This window comes from Cavenderia fasciculata (assembly GCF_000203815.1).
Source record: "Cavenderia fasciculata unplaced genomic scaffold Scf_EUAJFUG02HR96I-5, whole genome shotgun sequence".
Classification (NCBI taxonomy): Eukaryota; Evosea; class Eumycetozoa; order Acytosteliales; family Cavenderiaceae; genus Cavenderia; species Cavenderia fasciculata.
In genome coordinates this window covers 1,936,871-1,963,972 of record NW_004457624.1, presented here as the reverse complement: position 1 = coordinate 1,963,972, position 27,102 = coordinate 1,936,871, and the positions used below count along the sequence as shown (strand labels likewise).

Here is a 27,102-nt window from a genome sequence, read left to right as displayed (position 1 = left end):
CATTAATATTTTTCTCTTGTCTAAAACAATAGAATAGATCCATGATGTGTTCATTGTTATCACATAACTCCAAACCTATAAATGGTTTAGCAAGCTCTCCAAACAGCCTTTAGCCCAGATATCTGATCATTTATGCTCTGAAATTCTCATCACATTCAAGTAATCACCAACAATCATTAAATTAACCTTTATAGTAACTATGATACTATCTACTATATTCCACCATTGTCCGTACCCTCGATTTAGCTCATCCCAGTTCCCATTGTCAATCATAGCCAATAATTCCTTCTGTTTTCAAAGATTCTTCAAAACTCCATCTGCCTCTGATTGAAATCATACAAGCCATGAACGAGAGAGAGAGACACAGGCATGATTTTTTTGTAGGCTTGACACAAATTAAATTTTGGTAATCAATTCCATTGCTTTTCAGTGAAACCTCTAACCCAAGCCATCCAACAAAAAAAAAAAAAAAAATTTACAGGTGGAAAAAGATCTGCAGAGAGACAGCAATAAAAGGATGCACTTTACATTCATTCAATTCAGTTTATTCAACAAATAATATATATAAAATACAATCATGTCTGACGACGTACAAGTATGTAAACTCACAAAAGATATAATCCATCTCTACTCCTTCAAAGATGCTAATATCTTTTTTTCTCTACTCTTAGGCTTTAGTTATCGATAACGGTTCTGGTATGTGCAAGGCCGGTTTTGCTGGTGATGATGCACCACGTGCTGTCTTCCCATCCATCGTCGGTCGTCCAAGACACACTGGTGTCATGGTCGGTATGGGTCAAAAGGATTCATACGTTGGTGATGAAGCCCAATCCAAGAGAGGTATCCTTACCTTGAAGTACCCAATTGAACACGGTATCGTTACCAACTGGGATGATATGGAGAAGATCTGGCATCATACCTTCTACAATGAACTCCGTGTTGCTCCAGAGGAACACCCAGTTCTCCTCACTGAAGCCCCACTCAACCCAAAGGCCAACCGTGAAAAGATGACTCAAATCATGTTTGAAACCTTCAACACCCCAGCCATGTACGTTGCCATTCAAGCTGTATTGTCACTCTATGCTTCTGGTCGTACCACCGGTATTGTCATGGACTCTGGTGATGGTGTCTCCCACACTGTTCCAATCTATGAAGGTTATGCTCTCCCACATGCTATCCTCCGTCTCGATCTCGCTGGTCGTGATCTTACTGACTACCTCATGAAGATCCTCACCGAACGTGGTTACTCTTTCACCACCACCGCCGAACGTGAAATCGTCCGTGATATCAAGGAAAAGCTCGCCTACGTTGCCCTTGATTTCGAATCTGAAATGCAAACTGCTGCCACCTCTTCACAACTCGAAAAGTCATACGAATTACCAGACGGTCAAGTCATTACCATCGGTAACGAACGTTTCCGTTGTCCAGAAGCCCTCTTCCAACCATCCTTCCTCGGTATGGAATCTGCTGGTATCCACGAAACCACCTACAACTCGATCATGAAGTGTGATGTTGATATCCGTAAGGATCTCTACGGTAACGTCGTTCTCTCTGGTGGAACTACCATGTTCCCAGGTATTGCTGACCGTATGAACAAGGAACTCACTGCCCTTGCTCCATCGACCATGAAGATCAAGATCATCGCCCCACCAGAGCGTAAGTACTCTGTCTGGATCGGTGGTTCCATCCTTGCCTCTCTCTCCACTTTCCAACAAATGTGGATCTCCAAGGAGGAATACGACGAGTCTGGTCCATCCATCGTCCACAGAAAGTGTTTCTAAGCATTTTAACTATAACTCATTTAATTTATATATGTTGTAAAATAATAATAAACTCACAATAAGAACTATACTAGCTGACGAGTAGATTTTATCCTCGTTTGTTAGATTTGTTCAAAATAAAAAAATCAAATAATCAAATACAAGTATTTTATTGTTGGAATGCATTATCTTGATTCTCGATCATTTTCATAAATCTAATTTGTGAACAATTGGATGGCAATGGATTAACTTTGACTGGACTAGATACCTTCCAAGTTATTTGACATTGATCATATTGTGGAGATATTTCAATTGTTTCCAGTTGCATTATTCTATGATGTAGATGCAACGAGGATGTTGAGTACAATGTCTTTTTTTCACCACATTCAAAAACATCTTTGATATTACATGCATAGGCCCCAACAGCTTGATGCTTTTGTCTGTCCTCGGCAACGATAATCTTGTGATTCTTTGATGATGAATAAATTAAAGTTGGTCGGTTGTTATTTATAGTAGAGTTGATACGGTCGACACGCTACCAATACTTGACGAGTCTATGAGAAACGTATCGACGACCAGGAAAGTGCACTCAAGATCACCAGCGGACGACTGAATTGACGTTCATCACGTCGGTCAATATCGTTAAACGGAATACCACACATTAATAAATGAACCGATAGCTATAGTAACTTGACCGATATATCACATCACATCTTCTGTGTTAAGACGTCCGACACTTGATATCTGGCGTAAAGTGCGTCGATTGGATGATTGTAGAGCTTAAATCATCTTGAAAAGACAATTGGTTGATCAAACATGTTAATTTAATTATTAAATAATAATAATAAAATCTCTGTGTATCAGTGATAAATAAAAAAAAAAAAAACGTTCATTTAATCTAACTACCCATACTAGTATGAGTAATAGTAGTATTTCAAACCAACAACGTGTCTCATCACAATCATCGTCGACGTTAAAATTACTATCCTCAATGGATACAACAACGTATCACATCCACAATCAGAGTTGACAAGAGTAACATTACAACTGCCTTGGTGACCAATTCACTCAAGTCTTCATTACAGTCATTATACAACGACATACCATCGATCGAAACACTATTCATCGACTGCAGAGATTCCCCCGTCATATTAATATGAAAGTTGATCTTGACTCTATTGCACTCTTGCCTCGTCTCGAACATCTTTCAGTTCGTGGTCTAGCCGGGGCCAAGCTCGGTCAACACAGATCACTCAAGTCTCTGAGACTAGATGTCAATGACTATGGGTCTTACAGACAGAGAGACTGTCTCGCCGACTTTGGATTGGACAAATTCGTATCGCTGACCGATTTGAGCCTCAAGAATCATTGTTTGGAGAGTATTGGCCCTGACTTACCAACCAGTCTGACAAACGATACCCCCACGAAATACATTCCATTCATTGACGTCGCTCGTCAAACTCAAGATTCTCCTGTATAGTACGCCAGCGGGGGAGCAAGAACAAGCATTCATCGACCTCGAACATCTACAAAACCTCCAGGCATTCAAGTTTACCGACAACACTTACGGTTGGAGAAAACCTGGGATCGAGATGAGCATCCTCCTTTAATCAAGAATCTTATCATCCAGTCCAATTGGGGATACATCCTATCGCGGTGTATCATGCCACTATTGGAGATATTGAGTGTGCAAGGAAAGGTATTGGTTGATGGAAGAGTCAGTCTAGCGTCGTGTCAATCTCTCAAGAAACTCGTTATTGATGAATGCAGAGATATCCTTCCGGCCAATATCATTCCATCTACCGTTGAAAGAGTTACAATACACAGCTATACAAAACGTCAACTCAGAGGTGTGGATGTTTTTGAACAAGTTGTATTCCCACCGTCACTGACTCGCCTAACCATTGGAAACATTGCCGACTGTGAGCATGTCAAACTCCCAGAATCACTCGTTCAACTAAAGTTCAATACCTTGAAAGATTCAGTCGCACTTCCTCGCTCTTTGAAAAAGCTTGTCTATTGGAGTGATGGGTACAACTATTCAAGTCGGTTGATAACGTTCCCATCCGAATATCCACCCAATCTTGAAACACTCGACATTTTCAATGTCAAAGAGGACAAGTTTGTGCTTGACAATATACCACCATCAATCACCAATCTATTGGTTCCCTTGCTCAAAGGTGGTATATTGTGGACCGGTGGCCCTACAATATTTTCAATCGACTCTTTGTTTACCGACTCTGCTGTCACTACCCAACAACAACAACAACAACAACAACAACAACAACAACAACAACAACAACAATGGCTACCACTCAATACCACACATCTTACTTGCTATCTATGGGGAGCACTCAAGTTTGTCTTTAGATTGGACCAAGTGATCAATCACACCAATGTTAGACATTTATCTATCACTCTTCCCCATTCTTTCTATCATTTTTCGATTCAAAGATTGGACCCATATAATGGAAATGTATTAGTATTGGAGAAACAGTCACTTACAGGTGGAATAATCACTCAACGAATAATAATCAATCAACAAATAACAATCAATCAACAACAACAGATACAATATCATCCCATCTATTTACATGTTGATGCCAACTCAAAATCCCCCTATGCATTTAAATGGAGCTTTGCCAAAGATAAATATGACGACCATTCTTTATGAAATGGGAAAATCAATAAACTCTAGTCAAATAAAAATACAATATTACCATTTAGTAGTAGCAATTATTAGTTTATCAAATATGTATTCCAAATATAGATAAAAGTGGTGAATATATTTTAAATACAAAAAAAAAAAAAAAAAAACTTGGACTGACTTTTTTAAACTCAACATGTTGTGTTGATCCGGTTTATTTGGAAATCAATCAAACCTAGTTCATTCGATAGCCAACGACGAGTAGAAGCAGAATAAAGCAAAATGGTTGAAATCCCATTAAAACACGGCAAAAAAGTGTGGACTAGAAGGGTATCGATCCCTTTACCTCTCGCATGCTAAGCGAGCGCTCTACCATCTGAGCTACAAGCCCGATTTTTTGGATGTTGAATCAGGCAATTTGCGGTATTTATACCGCCCGAGGCGTACCCCGAAACCAACACTGGACCCTTCCTCCACAGCCTATTCCTATGCCCCTTCCTGGCAAATAGAAAGGAGAGATGGGGAACGATCATTCAAGAAATCACAGGTATCAAAAAAGATTGGGATCCAAACGCCCTCAACCTCTCGACACTCAACAAAGGATGGACACGCACCAGATACTCAACCCTAGTAGCTATCATGCTTCTAAAAGCATGGCACCACCACCTCAACACCATCTATCACTCGACAATATCACCTGATGAAAACGAAGATAAGATGGTCATTGCAAGATTCAAAGGTATAATCTACGTCGAACACGCCAAACTGGTTAACCAAACCACAACAGCCATCGCCAACAGCCCTACTGACGAAATAATCAAGACCCAAACACATGCCAGACAATTCTTCGCCAGGTTCGCAAGAACATGGGGGAAACTCGCCACACCCCTCCCTCTCCCAAATATCACCACCAACTATTAACAAACAAGCGATACATCAACAATAATCTAGTAACAATGCAATAACAATATAACAATATAATAATATAATTTAAAAAAAAAAAAAAAAAAAAATAATAACAATACAAGAATAATATAATAATAATATAATAATAACATAAGAAACAATAACCCCCAACAACGGGGGTACAAGCCCCTATTCTAACAGAAACTTTAACTATTTTAATTAAAATTAAAACAAATAAACCATAATTTCTTTATTGTCCGGCGGCTAGAGTCCAGATTTATTAAAAAAAAAAAAAATATACCGCCCAAAAAAAAATCTTTATTTCTTGGTGGTCAATTAAAAAGTATAATTAATAAAACTTTGTAACTTCTGAGTACTACTCTTCCCGATAGGAGAGAACAGGAAAAGAATTACTTTAAAAAAAAAAGCCCGAAAAAAAAACCATTGGTTTATTAATAGATCAGTGTTCCCTTTTCCTTTAAAGAGTCAAAGGAATTGTTCATTTTAAGTACCCTTCATTTTTTGTCCAATGATCAGTTTTCTTTAAAATGGTTCGCCAAACTTTTCTTTTTGTTAAAAAGTTATTAGAAAAGGAACAGCAAATAACATGTAGAGACGATTAGTTCATATATCATCTCCTTTGCATTTCCCAAATCATAACACTAACTCTAGAAAAAAAGATGTTGATTCTTTTCAAAACATTCATTGATCTGAAAAGTGGATGCCACCAAATAAACCTCGGTCGAAAGAAAGTCAAATCTTGACTAGTCTTCTCATACGGCGGTGAACATTACATGTTTACTCGAACCTGTTTCGGCTTGAAGAATTCTGGTGCATTCTTTAATCGCTTGATCTCGAAAATGAGGAAATCAACTGCGAGAGATACGTAGACGTAGATTTAGCGATCGGAACCGACAACATCGACTTTCATTTGAAAGTAAAGATGCAACTAAATCTACTCAATCAACTCAACACAATCAAATATATTCATGGTCATTGTGTAAGATACTTTATGACTTGGAATACCAAGCCATATAAATATCTTAGGCAGGGTTGTACCAATTAGAATTTGTATAAGGTTGGAGAATATCCAGAAAGGATTTTAACATTAAAATAAATAATGAATCAAGCTTAATAAAAGGTACACTCGAGTACCAATGTATCTTTATCATTCATTATTATATACTCCTATATACTTTTATTATCATTGTTTGAGCTAACCTAGTGTTTACATCATTGGATGTATAGCGTGTTTCAATACCAGGGACAGACACTCTAAAAAAAAGAATATCAAACAGGTACAAATACTAATAAATTATTTGGACAACAAACAAGATAACAACCTATCGATAACAATCTGTGGACCCTCTTATTTATATTGACAATAATATGGATGTATACAACTTTAAAATAGTTTCAATATTTTATCAATATAAATAAGAGGGGAAAGGTATTCAAAGTTGGATCTCTCTCCTCAACTCTCTCTAGAAAAAAAAAAGTATGAATTCATCTCTTTACTTTACTCTACTCTACTACTATTACTATTTAATTTTTAAATAATTTAAATGTGTGTGTGTTTTATTTTCGTCGTATCTGTCAATAATATTAAATATATATTTAATATTATTTAAGCAGAATAATTTCTTGGATTAATGGTAATGTTACAACCATCCTTTGGAAAGATAGTTGGACCAAAGATGATTTCATCACCACCGGCTGTTGGGACGTGTTCCCAATTGGTGGTCATGGCCATCTGAGTTAAAAAGACTTCGATTTGATTTTTGGCGAGTTCACGCCCGATGCAGTAATGTGGACCGGCACCGAAAACAAGATAGTTTTTGGCACAAGATACTTCTTCTTTACGCTCGCTATTGAAACGGTCTGGGTCAAAATTATATGGATCCTTGAAACCACCGTCTTGGAAGTGAGCCGACCAGATGGATGGGAGGATTAAAGAATGTTTGGGAACGACAATGTCACCGACCTTGATCTCTTCGATATTTTCGTGTGGCACCATGACGGCGGGTGGACGGAAACGAAGGATTTCGTTGACGACTTGACGGGTATAAGTGGCTTCACGCATGACCTCGAGGTTGAGCTTTTGGTTGGAGGGACGTAGACGGAATTGCTCGGCACGGACACGAGCGAGGACGTCTGGGTGTTGGGCCATCAAACGGACGGTCCATACGAGCGAAGAGGTGAGAGCATCTTGCGAGGCAAACATAAAAGAGAGCAAAGTATAAATGATAGTGTCGTTGGAGAGTTCGTCACGTTCAGACTCGTCACACGATAGGAAATATTCGACCCAGAGGTCAATGAGGGACTCTGGCTTGTCACCTTGGCCCATACGCTTACGGCTGTTTTCAATGACAATGGTAAAGAGCTCAACGAGACGCTCACGGGCTCTAATGGCCTTGCGCAGGGTGGTGCCTGGCAGATCGATGGGGAAGCAGAGGAAACCCTCGTTCATGATGAAAAAGTTCTTGGCGATTTCCTCGCGCATTGTCTTGTCCGTGTTGGAGCCGACAAAGACGCCCGTAGAGACCATCATGTTGAGGTCACGACATTGGTTACGTGCGTTCATCTTGCCGTCTTTGAGCCAAGACTGGATGTTTTCATTGACGATGGCCTCTTGGATGGGCAAGTACGATGAAAGGGCACGGATGGTGAAAAGTGGCAAGAGTTGCTTGCGCAATTGGCGATGTGGCACACCCTCAATATAGGGGATGGCCTTTTCAGTCAAAATCTTTTTAGCGCCCAACGATAAAAAGAGCTTGGCATTTTCCTCTTTGAAAACCTGACGAGTCATCTCTGCGTCGACGACAAACAAGACAAACTTGTTGAGGATCGATGTCCAAGAGATCAATCCATACTTTTCTTGGTTTTGATAAAAGTCAAATGGCGTCAAAATCAATTGGAAAAGCATACCAACAAATGGTGGTACAAATGATGGTCCAGGTAAACTACCCTTCTTTTGATATAAAATATATTGTTGATGTATTGCTATTGAAACAAGTACTAGTATTATTCCAATTAATATTTGTCTAACAGAAAATTTGTTTGCTTGATAACAATTATTAATAACTATTCCATTGATCTATATATCCGTCTTCTTTTTTGCTTACCAAATGTTGAAAGTTTTTGAACGGTACATTTTAATCCTCCTCCTTGACAAGAAGAAGAGGATTTATTGGTTGATGAAACTACTTTGGTTTCAGCATTGACAACCAAAGCAATGGCTGCAATCATAACGACAGCCAAAGCGAGAATAATTAATGTTCTACTCTTCATGATCTATCTAAAAAAAAAAAATTGTTATTGTGAAATGAATATTTTTGTTAATTTAAATTCAACGTCAATTAAGTAGTAGTTGGTTGTTGTTGAAAATAGGGAGGGAGATTTTGAACCGCCATCACCAACATCATCATTCCATCTCATCACCCATTGTTGTTGCAATGAAAAGACCACGCATGCGATCAGGTGAGAGCGAGAGTGATCGATTACTTTTTGTTTTTTTTTGTTTTTAGTGCTGCATGTTGGGTGATGTGATGTGAAGTGTTGGTGATGTGGTGTGTTATTTAATTAACTATTAAGTGTGTATGAAGATCAAAAAGTCATATGATGACTTGGTATCGATCACATTGCGCATAACCTAACCAACCAACTGACTAATGTTTGTTTACCTTTTAAATCTTTAAATTTCTTTTTTTTTTTTTTTTTTTTCTTGAGAGGGTAATATTTATATTATATATTTATATATGGTATTTGTAGTAGTATATTACATACATTAAAATTGTGAGTGAAAACTGGGGGGTCATGAGGGTTATTAAATAGAAACCCTTCATTAATCAGATGATACGAGCCTCGTAGCAACAGTTGTCAAAAAATATTAATTAAAAACAATTTAAAGTTGTTCGCTGTTTTGGGCAAAGCGACCACACCCCCAGAGAGGGAGCTCCCCACTAAACCAATCGACAATTCGGTTCTTTTAAAGACATGATCTGAAGTTCATCTGTAACCTCGAAGCCATTCCGAGCTCGTCTCATCAATGATGATGCCTACTGATTTAACATTATAGGATAGAGAAGACCCTTCTTTCAACGAATGAGCTTGTCCTAGAGAGCCCCCAAGAGCCGGCCCTACCCACTCGTTTGGTAGAATTCGTTTGGTTTTCAACCTACATTACACCATATCATAATGTCACCATCAAACCAAACGAACCGATCGTTTAGACTCTAAGACTTTTTAGAGAATACAATTAAGAAGTAGTCTACCCATCTTTGGTAAAAAGTAATCTAGAAACAAACAAATAAATAAATAAATATTATGAAACCGACAAAAACGTAATTCCTTTTTTGACAATCGTCATCGATGCATCATCAGAGCATATATTGCAATATACATATTGCTTGAGAAAGTACTAAAACCGAAAAAGAAAAAAAAAAAAATAGAAACCAAAAAAAGGGTCCTTCTAATCTTCTTTATCTTTCAAGACTACTTTTTGTAACTATCCTCAATTTGATGGATAAATAATAATTTGTATATATATTTATATAAAACATAGCTAGCAGAGTAGAATGAAAAAAAAACAAAAAAGGGGAAGATGTTGTTGAATTTTAGAATATTATTGATTTTTTTTTTTTCGATGATCTTTCAAGGGTTTGTTGTTATTGTTTGTTTGTGAACTTTAAAATATTTATATAGCTTTAGCTTGAGAGAGAGAAGAGAGATTCTACTTATCTTGATGAATCCTTATCACTATCCTCCTAATTATCCACCACCTCCACCAGGATATCATGGACAGCCACCACCTCCTCTCTTTGCAAAGCCACCTCCTCATCTCTTCCCACATCCCGGGATGATACCTCCAGGGATGTTTCCTCACAATCAACCAAATATACCTCCAGGTGTCATGTTGATGCCTCCCTATCACAAGATGGCACCATCCCCTCCACCATCCAACATGACATCTCCACCCCCGGGTGTTACAACTACAGTTACACCTCATACTACCATTGTACAGCAACATCATCCAACCTCAAAAAACAGCACATACTATTATCATCATCATCATCCTTCCCCTCCACAGCAATCTCATAGACCTCCTTTTCCTACTCCTTTACATCCATCAGATCGTGATCGTGATCGCGACCGTGACCGCGACCGTGATCGCGATCGTGAACGTGAACGTCCACCAGCATCATCAACTATATCTTCTACAGCAACTGCACCGTCTTCATCATCTACATCATCATTGTCAAAACCAACAGCCTATGTAGGAAGAATACCAGAATCTGTTGAAGATGAATTTATCAAAAAACTATTAGAGATGTGTGGAAAGGTTGTAAAGTGGACAAGAGCATCGGACCCAAATGGAAAGTTAAAGGGATTTGGATTTTGTGAATATGAGACACCAGAGGGAGTGTTGAGAGCACTCAGACTGCTTGCCGATCGTCAAATCATCAACCGAGAAAAGTGTCTCATGATCAAGGTTGACGACAAGGTTCGAAAGTATCTCGATGAATACGTCGAGGGCAGAAACAAGGGCCAGTCGGGAAGTGCAAGCGACCAATCGGAACAAGCCAAAGAAACGGAAAAGACAGAGGACGATAGCGCACAGACCGAGATTGAAGCACTCATACAAACGATTCAAAAAGAGAACGACGTGGCTGCAATGAATGCTCCACTGGTCGAGATTGACCCACTCGAGGCCAAGGCCAACGAGACCAACCTCAGACTACTCACACGCGACGAAAAATTAAAGTTGGCTGCACGCGAAAAGGAAAGAGAAATGGACCGCGAAAGAGACAGAGAACAGAGACGCAAGGAACGAACAGAGCGAGAATTTAGAGAAAAGGAACGCGATTGGGAGAATAGAGAACGCGATCGCGAACGTGACCGAGAACGAGAAAGAGAGCGTGATCGCGAAAGAGACAAAAACGAAGCCATTGCACGAAAACAAGAACTGGACGAGTACTCTGATGACGACGATCGCATGCGTAATCGATTGCGCTCAAGAGACGAGGTTCGCAGAAGACAAAGAGAAAAAGATGACGACAAAAAGGAACGTGAAAAGGAACGTGAACACGAGGAACAAATTCGCAGAGAACAAACACTTACCGTCGAGACTATAAACAAGATTCAATTAGAGTTTTCGAGTAAAAAGAACAAATTGGCGGTTGCCTCTGGTTTTAATACTCAAGGTGATGAGCCTTCAGAGGCTGAACAAAAGAAAAAACTTCAATTCATCCCTCTTGACTATAGTGAAATCAATGTAACATTTACAAATAATCAAATTACTGTTAGTCATGGAAAGAAACCAACAAATAGTATAATACAACCATTACAACCAGTATCACAAATCTTATCCTCTTCATCAAATACCATACAACCACAACAACAAGAAAAGATACCATTGACAAAAGAAGAGATACAAAAAATTATTGATAGTATACCATCAAACAAGGAGGAATTATTGGAAATTCAAATGAATTGGGAGATTATCGATCAACTATCATTGATAGACAACAAATTAAAACCTTGGATTGCAAAGAAATTGACAGAACTTTTGGGTGTCGAAGAGGAGATTCTAATCAATCATGTCACTACCCTCTTGAAACAACACAAAGACCCTTATCAAATTATTAGTCAATTAAAGGAAATGATTGATGATGAAGCTGAAACTTTTGTTTTAAAATTATGGAAAATGATGTTATATCTAACTAAAACATCTATTTAAACAAAAAAAATAAATCAATTAATTTATTCTCTTATCATTTTAATCAATAAATAAAGTATGAATCTTTTTATTTGTTTGAATTTTTTGATAGGTTTTTGGTATGGGTTGATACATTTGTTTGGAAAATTGTAATGGTAGTATAGAGGCATCGTATTGTTGAATAGTACCTACAAGAGAATCCAAATGATTATCCCACCAATAGGGAACATCTATAATATGAATTCCATGTTTTTTGCATTCGAGTCGTTTTTCAACATCACGGTCATGATAGATTTTATAGTCTCCAAATAAACTAGTATCTTGAAAATGTTGTTTGCCTTGATATTCAAATGCCAATTGTAAACGTGGGATGAAAAAGTCTAATTGAAATCCTGCACCTGTACTCTCTTGGTATCGTAGTTGTGAGAGATTGCGATAGTCTTCGTGTACACTATCCTCTGGGAATAGTCTCTCTAAAAAGATTCTCAATAATCTTTGTGATGACTTTTTGCCAGGTGTTGTAAACTGACCCACCTCCCATTCAATATCGGGGTACACCAATTGCAAGGATTTACAAATACCTCCATTCTTTTTAACCAGTGAAAATCCTCCAATGTCTCGAATTTGAGTCCACGATAATCTATACCAATCCTCTTTTTTCTCCATTCTATAGTAGTCTTTGGTAAATTCTATAAATTCCTTCAAGATTGTCATATCTTTAAAACTACCTCTTGGTAAATTTGTAAATCTCCATATTAAATATTTATAATCAATAAATATAGATGATTGAGGAGAAATAAAAGTATCTTGTCCATCCTCTTTCTTTTCATTATTATTTTTGTTGAAAACTTGCATAATGACTCTTACAGGACTACCACCATATAATAATAATAAACTATTTCCATGATTCTCTATGAAATCATTCTTTGTGATTCTATACCAATCTCTTGGATTTGTAATACCAATCCTTTCACCAAGCCACAAGAGATAATCCAATTGATTTTGATGATCTCTCCAAAAGTTCTTGGGTGAATTGTTAAACTTCCAAGGTAACCATTTATATTCACTATAGACAGCTTTAACAAGTTGATGTACACTATCGTTATAATGTAACAACAGACCTCTACCCTTGTGTTCAATAAAGTCAATCTTTGAAACTTGATACCATTTCTCATAGTATTGATCCATAGGTATATTCTCATCATCAAAGAAACCCATATCTTTACCCATCTTGTCTAAATATTCCTTTTGATTTAATTTATCTACCCAATGTCCTCTAAAAAAAAGAAAAGAAAAGTAAAATTAGATATATAGAAGGTTGTTTAAACAATTGTCGTAATTACCTTGGATTAGTTTGTATATGATGATCATTCTTCTTTATACTTATAATATCGGGATCATCTTTTGTTGTTGTAGTGGTTGATGATGATGATGAATAGTGGTATCTATTTGACAATAGATTCAAACAAGTAATACTCCTTCTACTACTACTCGTAATACTAGTAGTAATTTGATTGTTTAAAAGTCTATTGGTTATACATCTTTTAATTGTATACATGTGAATGATATATATATAATAATAACAATTAATTGTTTGTATTTATATTTAGAAAAAAATTTAATGATCACAAGTGCCAAGCAGTGTGATACTTATTAAATTTACATTTATTAATTATTATATTACACAGTTCATTTTCAAATTGAACTTAATTAGTAAACCATAAGGTACTACAACCAATTTCACATTCATATACACCTGTTACATTGGTAAAGTATTTATCTTCAATACATCTTGCTTCTCTCAACATATTGGTTTCTATAGAGATCAATCAGTATTGTTAATATTGTTTGGATCATTTATTAAATATGATTTAATGGGTTACATACTTTTGACTGGACCATTACAATAGGTTTTACGGGTAGTTGGATTGTATACTGCATTACAACATGGACTTGTATTGGGACGTGGACCATCAGGTTTTGGTCTATATGCTCCATTGACACCGTTTTGATTGACAATGGCAATCAATACTATTAATAAAGCTAATAAATATGAAAGTTTCATCATGATTTTAATTATTTGTATGTATATGTATATTTGTAAAAGAAGGTAAAGATATTATATAATAATCAAATTATTCGAGGGATTATATATATATTTATATTGATGAAAAAGGTCCTGATGTCACAAGATCTCCTCGTCGACCTATAGAAAAAAGTTTTGTGTTTGTTGGGATTTCGAGCTTTGATGGAAAATATAGATATTATATTATATTCTCTTTTATTATTTAATTTGTTAATTTTCATGTTCAAGTTCTTTTGAATGATTACGATAATGATAAATAAAGTTGGAATGTAAATTTGAAAGGATTTTTGTGAGTTGGTCGTCTTTGGCTCTTGATTCCTCTGGTACGTCTTTTTGTGCCCATTGAATGGCATTTAACTTTTTGGTGATCGAGTCGTTTGGTACAGAGGCAAGGATCGATCGGATAGCGTCGTGAATTCTAATATCGTATTGTAGTTGGTAGTTGATTTCAAGACGTTTGAATAGCTCGAGGCGGAGAGCTGGACTGTTGATACTGCTGAGGATGGGGACGAGAGCAACCTCACGGATAGTGGTAAAATAGGATTCGTATGTGTTTATGATGGCGCCAACAAGATGGGGGTTTCCAGTTTGGATAAAGTATTCAAAGAGTGCCGAGAACATAAATGGCTTGGATTCTTCAGAACAACCTTGAATGATCTTAAAGGCCGAATCGTGGCCCAAGAGATGGGCATCGGTAGGGTGGACATACTGGTAGTAGCAATAGATATAGTTTCTCCAGTTTTCAAGAGTGTTTAGGTCTTTGGCTTTGATGGATAGGAAAGAGTCGAGTATTTCTTTGAGGTTCTCGGCTGGTCCGTGTTTGTGGTAGTATTGCATGACAAGACGGAGGCGCGAGAGGTCGCTACGACTAACTGCACCAGTAGCCTGATCAGAATACTTGAGCAAGAGAGTACGTGCCTTTTCAGGAATGTCGCTCAATCCACCTTGGTAGGTTTGGAGGACGAGTTTTGAAAATGTCTGGATGATACTGTAATGTGAGAGTTGTGCACTTGACATGCTCTCGATAATATCTGTCACCTCTTGAATCATACCAAGATCGATCAATGTCTGGAGAATGGTTGATCGGATCTGTGGGTTGCCGCCAAACAAACTGGGGTGTTCTCGGAGACACATCTCGAGTCCGTCCTTTAGACTCTTGTTGGAGAGTGTGTCGAGGATGAGTTGACTGTCATAGAGTACTGCACGATACATGGATGGCAACGAAGTATTACCAATGAATCGGTCGTAGCTTTCTGGATCCCTTTCGAGAAGGAATTGAGCAGATCGAATCAAAAGTGTGCCGATGGGGAATGTGGTACGACTCTTGGAAAACTCGACCAGCGTGTGATAGACGGCAGCACTGTCACCGTTGGTGAGGGCATTCTCGAGTTCAATGTCCATATCAGACTTGATGACATTGTTTCTGGGGAAGTTGAGCATCGAGTCGCGGGCAATGTCATAGTCGTCTTGCGACGCCTCGCCAAAACCAAACATGGTACGACGTTTCTCCCAAAAGTTGGTGAGCAGTTGTTGGTGGTGGAATGGGTGCTTGTAGACAGTGTTCATTTTGTTTTGAGCGTGTGTTGAAAAGTGGGAGATCAAGGAGGGGGTAGGGTACATGTTGTACTGTTCGATTCTTTTTACATAGTGCTCCAGCGCCAAGTTGTAGTGGCCCAACTGGAGGAAATATCTGACAATCTGACTCGTCAGGTTGTTGAGGTGTGTCGACTTTTGTGCGCCGAGGTATTGCTCCATCGGCTCGAGAACGGCAGTGCGAGCAGTGAGCACGCTGTGCACATAGATGGTCGCAAACACATAAGACTGGGTCGATGCCAACTGACAGATCTTGCTGACCAAGTATTGCTTTGTCTCCTGGTCGATTGGGATAGCTGTACCTCCCTCTTCTTTTTCTTGCAAAAGGATTTCAAAGAGACGAGCAATGTGGATGGGTTTGGCGTGCGATGCGTCAAACGTATCGAGGAATGCCTTGAATTGCTTGGCATTGTCTCGCAAGAGGAACTGTTTGCCATAGGCCAACATCTCACCCTCCTCAAAGAGGATCTGGAGCTGTGTGGACGGGGTTTGGCCAACCAAGCTGCTCCAAAGCAACTCGTAGTGTTTTTTAAAGATCAAAAACTGGACGACACGTTGGTCGCGGAAGAGTGGTGCGAGTGTTGGACGCGATATCAAAGCGGCATAGTCGGAGCGGTGGTGGACAGAGAGAATAAAAACTAATGGATGTGTAAGGAATTGGAGAATCTCGCTCTGACTAACCACGTCGTTTTGGTCGGCTGGCAACGACGAGAGCAAGGTGGCGGTAATCTTTTCAAAACACTGTAGTGCCTCTGCAGCACCCAAATTCTTTTCAATACCCTCTAGAATGATGGACAACGAGATGGTGATTGGCTTTTGAACGGTGGCTGGCAACGTTTGATAAAATTCAAAGGCAGCGTCAAACCCTCCGTCTCTGTACTTGTACAGTAAAAGACATTCAGCCAAATTCTTGTAGAGGTTGAGATTGAGTGGTTGACCTTGTTCAAACCCTAGCTTGCAACTCTTTTCCAACTCTACCAATCTCTCTAGACCCAATGCAGTGGCAACATCTTCCAAAATCTTTGAACCAAAAAATGCTCTAGACATGTAGTGTTCAATGACACCAAAACAGTCTGGGTACCCAGTATCAAACAGATATCTAATGAAATTATTGACAGAATTCAATGAAATCCATTTATGTGAAAGCATACTATCTACCATCTCTTGATTCAATTGAGTAAATAAAGTATTATCTTTTGTTTGCATTGATGTTAATAATGAAAAAATACTAAAACCCAAGTAGATAAAAGGAATGTTAGAAAATAAAGAGTAAATGTGAATATCTATCTATCTATATACATACAAAGTTAATTCTTTGGCAAATTTGACTTGATTTTGAGTTTGGAATAAACTAGTAATGGCAGATCTGATAATGTTTTTTTGGTTTTCAAGTACCTTGATTTGAGTTTGTTCTTGGTATTTGAATTGTTTGGCTTGTTTTTGAGCGTATTGTTTTTGATATGGTTTTACTATTGGTTGTTGTTGTTGTTGTTGTGATTCCAAAGATGAAGAAAATGAGGAAGAAGAAGGGGAAGGGGAAGGAGAAGGAGAAGGAGAAGGGGAAGGAGAAGGAGAGGGAGGGGGTGGAGTGTTATCTTCTACTCTAACCTGAACCTTGAATATATTGTTATCATTGAGCTTTCTGACAAGTGCCATTCTATTGAAATTGGGTGAGAATTTAATTCCCTTTTGTTCACAAATACGCATGACCTCCTCTTTTGACAATTCCGATATACTCTTTTCCATAAATTTAACATAACTTGTAGACAATGAACCAACTTGACTACTACTCTCTTTTTCAACAAACTTTGATTGATTTGCTAATCGTTGTTCTTCTTTAAATGATGGTGATGGTGGTCGAGAAAAGGATGTTTTTGGTTTTGTTGAAGTTGGAGATTGGTGGAAAGAAGATGTTGATGTTGTTGGTGATTGGATTGTATATTTTGGTGTTGTTATTGGTTGTGGTGATTCCAATGTCGATGTTGTTGTTGTTGATATTATTGGTTGTGGTGGTTGGGATTGTGATTCGATTGTAGATGTTGCTGTTGCTGTTGTTGTTGTTGTTGATGTTGTTGTTGTTGGTTGTGATTCAATAGTCTCTTGTACAGTTTTGACCTTATTATTCCATGATACCTCTTTGTTGATTTCACCAAGTAATGATTCAACCTCTAGGTTGAGTGCATTGATATCAAATGATGGCATTGTATGTTGAGTGGTTTGCATTGGTGGTTGACTAAAAGTAGCCACAATATCTTCAATACTCTTTTCATTCTCGAATTTTTGTTGTTGTTGTTGTTGTTGTTGTGCAGCTAGTACAACCTTTTCTTGTGTTTCTTTTGCAATATTGAGTGTTGCACCAATATTTTTAAAGCTATTTTGAACATCGATATCTTGTTCTTTTAACAATTGTTGCTTCTTTGTATACTTTCTCTTGACACGAACGGTACTGTCTGTAGTAGTGTCTGTTGTCGTAGTAGTGTTGTCGGTGGTGGCAGTGGTGGTAGTGGCCTTAACTTCGACAGGCTTTGATTGTGCGAGCAATAGATTGATGAGAGCTTCCTTTAAGGTTGCAGAATCAATTAGATTGTGCAGTTGCTCGGCTGAAAGAGTATTTAAATCTGACTTTTGGAGTGGAAGAGAAACGGCTGGTGAAGCTGGTGCAGCAGCAGCAAATTGTACTTCTTGAACAACCTTTTTCTTTCTTCCTCTTTTAGATTTCTCCAATACTACTTGTTCTTGTTCCTCTTCTTCAACCTCTTGTTGTTGTTCCTCTTCAATTTGTACTTCTTGTAGTTGTCTCTTTGAATCTGTAGTAGTAGTAGTAGTATTGGGATTGGACTGACGTGATTGACGAACACTTTGAATATGACTGATCATCTCTCCTTTGGCAAGATAGGTGATTCGAATACGTTCCTCTTTAGCCAATCGTCTTAATTGTACGAGTGTCATTGAATTGAGATCGTCATCATGGTCTTGGTTGTTGTTGCCACTATGAATGTTACGTTGACTGATGTTATGTGATACAGTATTTGTAGGTGACTGTTGTTGTTGTTGTTGTTGTAGACTTACAAACTGTGGAGTTACAGATTTGTAAGTTTGTAATAGCTTACTGAATCGTAACATGTTGTTATCGTCGTCGTTGTTGTTGTCGTTTTAGAAAAGAGTCTAGTACTTAATCGTATTCTCTCTCTCTTTCTCTCTCTACTACACCCAACTAACTCTTATCAAAGCACTCATACTTTAAACGCAATATTGCGTTCGTTCGTTTTTTTCTTTTTTCTTTTTTCCTTTTTTTTTTTTTTTTTCCAACCATTGGAGTTGGAAGAGTAAATTGTAAATATTTACTTTATTTATTTATATTTATTAATTTGATCTATTGTTAAATAACCGATATCAATTGCCATTTGAATGATATGATTTGATTTTTCGATTTGGGAAATGGTTTTAAAGAGTACTTGGAAGATTTCATATTTTCTGAGATCGATGGCACATTCAAGTCCTGCTAGTGGATCAGAGACGGCATTGGCATCAACGAGGTAACTGATGGTCTGGATACTAGACTCTGTGACTAATTTTTTGATTGGTAACTGGCGTGATACGGTCGAATTTAAAAGGAACAATGATTTGACAAGTGAAAGTCGGACACTGTCGACATGGGCATTCAAGATGAGATTATAAATACTCGTTTCATGGTTTTTGGCCCCATGATAATCTTTGGAGAGTGTCAATGCAGCATCGACATTGTCAAAATGTGAACTATGGTATATTTGTAGAACGGCATTTCGATTGGTCTTGCGATCATGCTCGAATAACACTCGAGCCATCTGATAGTTACCACACCCGACTGCCATCCCAGTTGCACTATGCGATGAAATGTGTTTGGAAATAATGTATTCTGCCATCTCTATGTGTCTCGTCAAAGCAACGGCATCCAATGATTTGAATCGAAGTGCGTTGTATTTAGACTCGCATTGTTTGAATAGTTCAATGTCTCCAAACTTGGCGACATCGTCTACATAGGTTTTGGTCTCTGACAACAACCCTTGTTCAAACATGTACTTGAATGTATCCTTGTGGTGGAATCTTTGGATATGCAACTCGTAACCAAAGGTCAATTTGGTAAACACGTACTTTTGACGAATAAACTTGACTACATCCATATGACCCAACCAAGCAGCTCTCAACATACCATACCTCCAATTGGCCAGTGCAATGCAGTTGTCGAAATGCTTGCATAAAAGTCCGAGCATCTTTACATTGGATTTGATACAGAGCCCGATGATTGGACGACCCGACTTACCTGGATCGACCAGTCCCCACAACCTCTCCTTTTTCTGTTGATCGCTCATGAAGATGTTGTTGTTTGTATTATCATTGAACTTGAGACACTGCTCCACAAGATACTCCAACACATAGACTGCATTGTCGTCATTTGATTTGGTAGAGTGGTGTGTTGCCTGATCCAACACGGTCTTTACAAATATAGGAATATTAACATTATGCAAAACCAACAGCTTTTCCTCGACCAACCATCTCAGTGACACTGGCTTGCTTCCTCTGACCAATCCATCGGCAATTGATTTGATCTCTTTACCCTGTTGTTGAAGATTAAACTCTTTGATTAGAGTTTTCAAAACCTCCAAACTACCAATAGTAGCAATCTTTTCCAACGACTTTAGTGTAAATGGTGTTCCCTTGCTACCAACATACACACTTTTGGCGTGGACAAGTATTGAAATAGCTAGTTTAAAGTGTCCGTTGACACAAGCATTTTCAATCGACTTTGAGGTACACACCACGTCGGTGGCCGAGTTGTCAATGAGATAAGACACCACATGATCATGTCCACCCAATGCAGCACCTGCCCATGCTCGTTTAGTCCAATGCACACCCATTCTATCGTGTAAGAATTTCACTCCATCCAAGTTACCTCTGAACGCCAACAAATCAATTGAATCTGACATCTTTCTACCCTTTTCAAATACTCTTTTGTTGATTATATCACAGTTATTTAATAACTCTAATATCTTGTTTGTTTGTCTATGATCAACACTGACATCGTTATTGGCACATGTATAGAATATGATATCTTGAAGTTGTTGTTGTTGATCGTCTAGTAACGACGATGACGAAGAGGACGACGATGTTTGTGATTTCAATATTGATTCAACCAAATCAATATTACCATCATAACAACTCTTTCTAAGCAATAGATTACCTTTAAAACCATTGTCTAATAATTCTTGTACGATTCGATCGTTGAGAGGAGATGGTGTGACCAATTGGTTGTTGTTGTTGTGACAACACATGAGATTGATTATTGAACCATTGTATGAATCAAATGATGACCTATACTTTGTGAAAAAGTAGTGAAAGATCTTATAGTCTCTATTGTATCGACACAGTGAAACCAATACATCTTCAGTAAACGACAAGTCAATGTTGAATCGAATTGGCACCGATACCAACAATGATGATATATCAGTACTACAGTACTTGTTGTCCTTGTTACGATTACATTCAACAAAGGATTGATATTTCTGTTCGACCTGTGTCTGATTATGATAGCGATATTTAAGATACAATAAATCAAATCTTTTGTTTGACAAGAGGTATGACAATGAAACTGAATCTAAATCGAAAACAGTCGATTGATAATCTCGATCATCGCTACTGACAATACCAATACTCGTCGTATTATTACAATAATGTATTTTAATCAAATGACGATGAATACATTTTACTTGATGAAACAAACATTTTCGTATTGTATAATTTTGTAAGATCGATTTGAATTGATGACTTGAATTATTATTATTATTATTATTATTATTATTATTATTATTATTATTATTTGTTGAAATTGAAAGATGCTCCATTTTATGTGTATGTGAGTAAATAAATAAATAGACTAAATACAAAAAAAAAAAAAGATATTGAACGTTCGGTATTGTATAGTGAGTGTAGCGTAGACTGCTGCAGCTGCTGGAGGTTCTGAGAAATTTCCTTTGTAATAGACAAAATCATCATCATCATTCCAATCGGTGTGGACTTCCATCGTCGAACCAAAGCAAGCATAGATCAATTTCGAGCTTTCCTAATGGAATCAAGTGTGGAACAAATTATAACCAAAAGATGATTATTATTATTTCTTCTTCGTCTTCTTTCTTTTCGAAAAGATACTCTGGTTATAATATGTTTTTTTTTTTGGTTGGTTGGCGTAAAGCCTGTCAAGAGGAAGGACCAAGGATTGAGACAAGTGAGTCCAAGGACTAGTCACTTCAATCCTGCCTGCGCTGATGGATGAGAGGTCACCAACTCTTTTGGTTCCTCTTGTAAAGCCAGCGCTGGCGCAAAGTCCACAACAAGTCGACTATTCATTGGTTTCTCCTTGCTCCTCTCTCTAGCTGATCGCAGTGAAGGTCAAAAAATTTTTATAATAATATTTTTTTGATTTTTTTTTTTTTTGAAAATTTATTTGGGTAAAAAATCCTTCTCTCACAAGCTTAAAATTGTGATTGTTCTCTATTATAATATTAACACTTACACACACAGAATTAAACATAACACTAGAAATGGCTTCAAGAGAGGATAACGTATACATGGCTAAGCTTGCTGAACAAGCTGAAAGATATGAAGGTATATATTATATTATTTAATAGGAAGAAGGAAGATGCACCAACCAAACAAAATTTAATAATAGTAATAGTAATTATTACTACTATTGTTGTTGTTGTTAGTTGATTGATATGTAGTGTTCTCTAAAAGATAAAGAGAGTAGATTGATCACATACATATCTATCTATCTATCTTTTTACTTGATACTATTCTTATTGGTGAAGTTACTAATAATTATCTATTTTACTTCTTTTTTTTTTTTTTTTCTTATTTTCTATTTTTTTTATCTACTCTCTCTCTTTTAGAAATGGTTGAATCAATGAAAAAGGTTGCTCAATTAGATATTGAATTATCAGTTGAAGAACGTAACTTGTTATCAGTTGCCTACAAGAACGTTATTGGTGCTCGTCGTGCTTCATGGAGAATCATTTCATCCATTGAACAAAAGGAAGAAAGCAAGGGTAACGAAAACAACGTCAAGAAGATCAAAGAGTACAAGACCAAGGTCGAAAACGAACTCTCAGAGATCTGCAAGGATATCCTCGACGTTCTTGACAAGAACCTCATCCCATCTTCACAATCTGGTGAATCCAAGGTTTTCTATTACAAGATGAAGGGTGACTACTACCGTTACCTCGCTGAATTTGCCTCTGGTCAAAACCGTAAGGTCTCTGCCGAAAACTCCCTCCTCGCTTACAAGGCTGCCTCTGATACCGCCCTCATCGAACTCCCACCAACACATCCAATCCGTTTGGGTCTTGCCCTCAACTTCTCCGTATTTTACTATGAAATCCTCAACTCCCCAGACAGAGCTTGCAATTTGGCCAAGAACGCTTTCGATGATGCCATTGCTGAACTCGACACCCTTTCTGAAGACTCTTACAAGGACTCTACTCTTATCATGCAACTTTTACGTGACAATTTAACTCTCTGGACTTCTGATATCCAAGGTTTGTAGTAAAAAAAAAAGAAGAAAAAAGAAAAAAAAAAAAATAATAATACTCATATATCTTTATTTTTATTTTTTTAATTTCTATAGACAAGAATGACCAAGATACTGAAGATAAGGACGCCAACTAAAAGGTCCACGTGAAAAAATGCTAAAAATATTTGTACCCTATGGAGGAAAAAAAAATACCCTGTAGGATTTAAAAAAACCCTAAACTAAAATCTTAAAAAAAATTTAAAAAAGAAAAACTTTAACAAAAATATAAACTCCTTTGTAAATTCTATTCTAATCTAATAAACCCCTTTAAAATATACGAAAAAAAATTAAATCAATCTATTCTTCAAGAAGAAGTCTTTTAGGTTATTAGTTTTTTTAACCTTTTTTGTTTTTTTTTTTTTTTGAGTGGTGTCGTCTTTTATTGTAGTCAATGTTGTCTAAAGTTAGAAGATCGCATTTAGGTGTGTAAATATAGATATCTATCTCTCCTTTGTAATATATATAAAATGTGTAAACATATAGTCGTAAGTTTGAGATATTAAATTAAACATAAAAGTACATTTATACTAATCTAGATACTTATTTCATTGCACTTATCTAGAATGTTCAAGTATGTTAGTATATTAGATAAAGACAGTTTTCCTTTATATTTACTAATTAATTAACATTAAGGTTTCGATTAGAGCACAATGTTGTAAAAAATGGTTTGATTGTTCTGAATGCCATGCAGAAGCATCAGATCATCCAATCAAAAAGACAGAAGAAATGATCTTTGCTTGTAAAAAATGTTCAAAAGTATTTAGAAAGTTAATCAATGCAGAGTTTGATGAATCTGATGAATATTGTCCTCATTGTGGTATGTTAATCTAGAGAGAGAGAAACAATTGGTTACCCACATAACTAACCAATATATATTATTAGATAACCATTATTATGTCGATGCAAAGAAACCAGAAAAGAAATTAATGGTAGAATTCCAAGGATCAAAGGAATTGGTTGATCCAAGAATGAAGTTTAGAAGAGATTTAATGGGTGATGAAGAAGAAGTTAGATTAGGTTAAAATATTTATAAAAAATGAATCACATTAATTTATTGTTGGAATATACAAAAAAGATCTAGAGGAAGAAACTAGTAAAAGAATGTTCTTTTTCTACTTTTTTTTTTCTTTTTATCTTACAACCTTTTGTTCATATTGTTTATAATCAAAAGAGACAGTGAGATCATTATCACCTGAAAGAAGAATTTGTTCAAACATTACTTGGTTGGTTGTAGTTGGCATCTCGACTCTGACCGGGATGAGACCTGCGCCCTTTCTGGCGGGGGCCTTACTCTTTTTGCTAAAGGAGAGAGACGAACCCTTGCTATTATACTCAAAGGAATCCATACTTTCATTTCTTTTGAGCAATGAGTTGATTTGGGTGGCACCACCAAAGTCTTCATCTTCTTCGTCATCATCATCACTATAACCTCCTCTTCCTCTTTTACCTCCATAGGCATTGTTGTTGTTGTTGCTATTGTTGCTGGTATGCGAAGCGTCCTTTAGAATGGGAGCTGGAGGGGTTTGACTATAGTAGGTGACCTTTTTGAGGTTGCCTTCAAAGTTTTTGGTCATGAATTTTTGGGGAAGGTAGAGAGTAAACGAGACGGATCTAAGTGGGAGATCGACACGTGGCATTGTAAATGTCATGGATGAGCTCTTTGCAATCGGTCTGATATTCTTTTCCAACAGTACGACTTCGATTTGGACGGATGTCGAGTCGCTGTGGAGTGACTTTGCGCCAGCGGGCTTTAAAAGAGGAACCAACAGAATTGGTGAGCTCTCATTGTCATTGTTGATGCAGCTGGGTCGTATAGGGGTCCCATCCATCAGCGTACTCCAAAGGTCATATTCAAAGGGCAGTTGGATACGGAGGAATTGCTTTTGAGTGTTTTTGATGAGAAGCACCATTTGATGAATGACACGACCAGTGTCAGAGACTGTAGAGATGAAATGGGAAGCTTCACAAATCGACACCAATACTGGGACATCCAAGTTCTTTTTGACCTTTAGTACAAGCTCAAATGTTGGATCGAGGTATTTGTAACCGAGGAGGATTGGATGTGTGGCCAAACGAGACAATTGGATGGGAAGCTCTTGAACGTCGATAACGTCGGCGGCAAGACATCCAATCTCTGAAATTTCAACATTGGTACGTGCTTCGATGGCAAGGAAACCACGTTGTCTAGAGATTTCTTCACCCTTGCATACCATGATTGGGATACGAACTTCAGCCGATGTATCACGCATATTGTACTCGGCAGAGATTGAAAGTTCATAGTTGTTTTCAACACCATAATCAAGATGTACTTGAAGCATACGTGGTTGTGTTGAAGATTCTGGCTTTTCAATATCAACAACCTCCCATTTCTTTATAGCTTCACCATCAACAGATATAATATTTACATTCTTTTCAATTGTTATATTAAATACTGATAATGTTCCACTTACAATCTTAAAAAATAGAAATGAAAATTAATTTACTTGTACTTGTGTTTAATATATTTGTTTACTATCTTACTCTATAATTAAAAGTTGATTTTAAAATTAATAAACCTTCACCAATTGAACCAAGAGTATTTTGAAGAACATTAACATTTGGTTTAGTCTTTACAATATTAGTGACAAGGTTATTATTGTTGTTGTTGTTTGGAACTTGTGTTTCGGATTTGAATGTCCATTGAACACGAAGAAGAGTTTCTTGTGGCAATTTAGAGAATATCATAGTGTATTGATTATTGGTTTCTTTGCCACTCTTCTTTTCATATTCCTCAGTTGATTCAATATCTGGGAATGAATTAAATATCTTTATATTTGCATTTGATTGTGGTACTCTAAATGATATATTATTATTTGATGACTAAGAAGAAAAAGGAATAAAAAGTAAGTAAATACTTGTTTTAAATATATATGTATACTATAAAGTTTGTTTTTTTACATACTTGAGGAATCATTAATTCCATACCAGTCTTTTTAGAGGTTAAATAAGGTACTGAAAGAGTAACCTTTACAATATATCTACCTGGAGTAGATGTATAGAGATGATAGTAATTTTGAGAGGTAATGATACAGGCATTGACAGTGTCACCATCAACAGATACACCTTTGGTTGGATCGACAAAGGTGATAGTTGAATCGATCATGGTTGCCTTTTGACCCATCAATGGGACAGCACATCTCTCTGATTGGAATACTCTAATATGAAGTTCTACTTGTAGATTGATCTCGTTAAACTCTGCTATACCAGCATATGATGTATAGGTGATGAGATGCTTTGTTTTGATTTGTTGTACTTCATCTACTGTCTTTTGGTACAATTCATATGGAATCGTTACCTCTCCTTCATGTTTATGTGTCATCTTTTTTTTAGTAAAATCTATCTATCTGTACGAATGATTAATAATAATAATAATCAACTGCGTTCAACTTGGTCTAACAAAGTAAAAGTGTCTAATATTAAATTTAAATGAGATGGGGGGCTTGTTCCATGTCATTTCTCTTTTATTTTTAGGGGATGAAATTTTTTCGATGAATCATCAAAAGGTATGGTAAAAAATCGGGTAATTATCTCTGTGAGTACAGTCACAGAGTATCAGATTTTAATTGTCGAGGGTTAAAATAAATAATAAATTTTTTATTATAAGGTATAGTTAAATGTTTGTTTTTTAAAGTTACAATAATCACACTTTTTGGAAAAAAAGGGAAAATGAATCATCAAAAAGAGAAGAAATAATATTGTATTACAAAGTTTCAAAGTTTTTGTTGTTTTGTTTGTTGTCAAAAAAATGAA

The 27,102-nt window shown here is 36.9% G+C and overlaps 12 protein-coding genes and 1 non-coding gene across 13 annotated transcripts; 5 read left to right on the top strand and 8 right to left on the bottom strand.

Annotated features, from left to right (window-relative positions):
* Window positions 1-577: 577 nt before the first annotated feature.
* On the top strand, window positions 578-1,781 carry act10 (actin; the record flags this gene model as incomplete). The annotated part of the gene is made up of 2 exons (XM_004350668.1): window positions 578-595; window positions 672-1,781. The coding sequence occupies 2 exons, from the start codon at window positions 578-580 to the stop codon at window positions 1,779-1,781; spliced, it is 1,128 nt and encodes a 375-aa protein (XP_004350719.1).
* A 148-nt stretch (window positions 1,782-1,929) lies between these two features.
* DFA_11772 (uncharacterized protein) lies at window positions 1,930-2,422 on the bottom strand (the record flags this gene model as incomplete). The annotated part of the gene is made up of 2 exons (XM_004350667.1): window positions 1,930-2,295; window positions 2,348-2,422. 2 exons carry the CDS (start codon window positions 2,420-2,422, stop codon window positions 1,930-1,932), a joined length of 441 nt encoding a protein of 146 aa, XP_004350718.1.
* A 494-nt stretch (window positions 2,423-2,916) lies between these two features.
* Window positions 2,917-3,240, top strand: DFA_11771 (uncharacterized protein; the record flags this gene model as incomplete). Its single annotated transcript, XM_004350666.1, has 1 exon — window positions 2,917-3,240. The coding sequence occupies one exon, from the start codon at window positions 2,917-2,919 to the stop codon at window positions 3,238-3,240; it is 324 nt and encodes a 107-aa protein (XP_004350717.1).
* Window positions 3,241-3,423: 183 nt separating this feature from the next.
* DFA_11770 (uncharacterized protein) lies at window positions 3,424-4,434 on the top strand (the record flags this gene model as incomplete). Its single annotated transcript, XM_004350665.1, has 1 exon — window positions 3,424-4,434. The coding sequence occupies one exon, from the start codon at window positions 3,424-3,426 to the stop codon at window positions 4,432-4,434; it is 1,011 nt and encodes a 336-aa protein (XP_004350716.1).
* A 291-nt stretch (window positions 4,435-4,725) lies between these two features.
* Window positions 4,726-4,798, bottom strand: DFA_11769. Its single transcript has one exon. It is a non-coding gene; the product is annotated as a tRNA-Ala (tRNA).
* Window positions 4,799-6,940: 2,142 nt separating this feature from the next.
* On the bottom strand, window positions 6,941-9,509 carry CYP524A1 (cytochrome P450 family protein; the record flags this gene model as incomplete). Its single annotated transcript, XM_004350664.1, has 3 exons — window positions 6,941-8,316; window positions 8,439-8,607; window positions 9,495-9,509. 3 exons carry the CDS (start codon window positions 9,507-9,509, stop codon window positions 6,941-6,943), a joined length of 1,560 nt encoding a protein of 519 aa, XP_004350715.1.
* Window positions 9,510-9,639: 130 nt separating this feature from the next.
* Window positions 9,640-11,982, top strand: DFA_11767 (RNA-binding region RNP-1 domain-containing protein; the record flags this gene model as incomplete). The annotated part of the gene is made up of 4 exons (XM_004350663.1): window positions 9,640-9,656; window positions 10,024-11,471; window positions 11,517-11,914; window positions 11,962-11,982. 4 exons carry the CDS (start codon window positions 9,640-9,642, stop codon window positions 11,980-11,982), a joined length of 1,884 nt encoding a protein of 627 aa, XP_004350714.1.
* Window positions 11,983-12,091: 109 nt separating this feature from the next.
* On the bottom strand, window positions 12,092-13,589 carry DFA_11766 (uncharacterized protein; the record flags this gene model as incomplete). The annotated part of the gene is made up of 2 exons (XM_004350662.1): window positions 12,092-13,307; window positions 13,375-13,589. The coding sequence occupies 2 exons, from the start codon at window positions 13,587-13,589 to the stop codon at window positions 12,092-12,094; spliced, it is 1,431 nt and encodes a 476-aa protein (XP_004350713.1).
* A 148-nt stretch (window positions 13,590-13,737) lies between these two features.
* Window positions 13,738-14,099, bottom strand: DFA_11765 (uncharacterized protein; the record flags this gene model as incomplete). Its single annotated transcript, XM_004350661.1, has 2 exons — window positions 13,738-13,847; window positions 13,919-14,099. 2 exons carry the CDS (start codon window positions 14,097-14,099, stop codon window positions 13,738-13,740), a joined length of 291 nt encoding a protein of 96 aa, XP_004350712.1.
* A 228-nt stretch (window positions 14,100-14,327) lies between these two features.
* DFA_11764 (uncharacterized protein) lies at window positions 14,328-18,833 on the bottom strand (the record flags this gene model as incomplete). Its single annotated transcript, XM_004350660.1, has 3 exons — window positions 14,328-15,623; window positions 15,762-16,938; window positions 17,014-18,833. The coding sequence occupies 3 exons, from the start codon at window positions 18,831-18,833 to the stop codon at window positions 14,328-14,330; spliced, it is 4,293 nt and encodes a 1,430-aa protein (XP_004350711.1).
* Window positions 18,834-19,060: 227 nt separating this feature from the next.
* DFA_11763 (uncharacterized protein) lies at window positions 19,061-21,589 on the bottom strand (the record flags this gene model as incomplete). The annotated part of the gene is made up of 1 exon (XM_004350659.1): window positions 19,061-21,589. The coding sequence occupies one exon, from the start codon at window positions 21,587-21,589 to the stop codon at window positions 19,061-19,063; it is 2,529 nt and encodes an 842-aa protein (XP_004350710.1).
* Window positions 21,590-22,285: 696 nt separating this feature from the next.
* On the top strand, window positions 22,286-24,335 carry fttB (uncharacterized protein; the record flags this gene model as incomplete). Its single annotated transcript, XM_004350658.1, has 6 exons — window positions 22,286-22,349; window positions 22,634-23,285; window positions 23,681-23,716; window positions 23,850-23,892; window positions 23,947-24,130; window positions 24,196-24,335. The coding sequence occupies 6 exons, from the start codon at window positions 22,286-22,288 to the stop codon at window positions 24,333-24,335; spliced, it is 1,119 nt and encodes a 372-aa protein (XP_004350709.1).
* Window positions 24,336-24,443: 108 nt separating this feature from the next.
* On the bottom strand, window positions 24,444-26,671 carry DFA_11761 (uncharacterized protein; the record flags this gene model as incomplete). The annotated part of the gene is made up of 3 exons (XM_004350657.1): window positions 24,444-25,766; window positions 25,834-26,172; window positions 26,255-26,671. 3 exons carry the CDS (start codon window positions 26,669-26,671, stop codon window positions 24,444-24,446), a joined length of 2,079 nt encoding a protein of 692 aa, XP_004350708.1.
* Window positions 26,672-27,102: the final 431 nt, after the last annotated feature.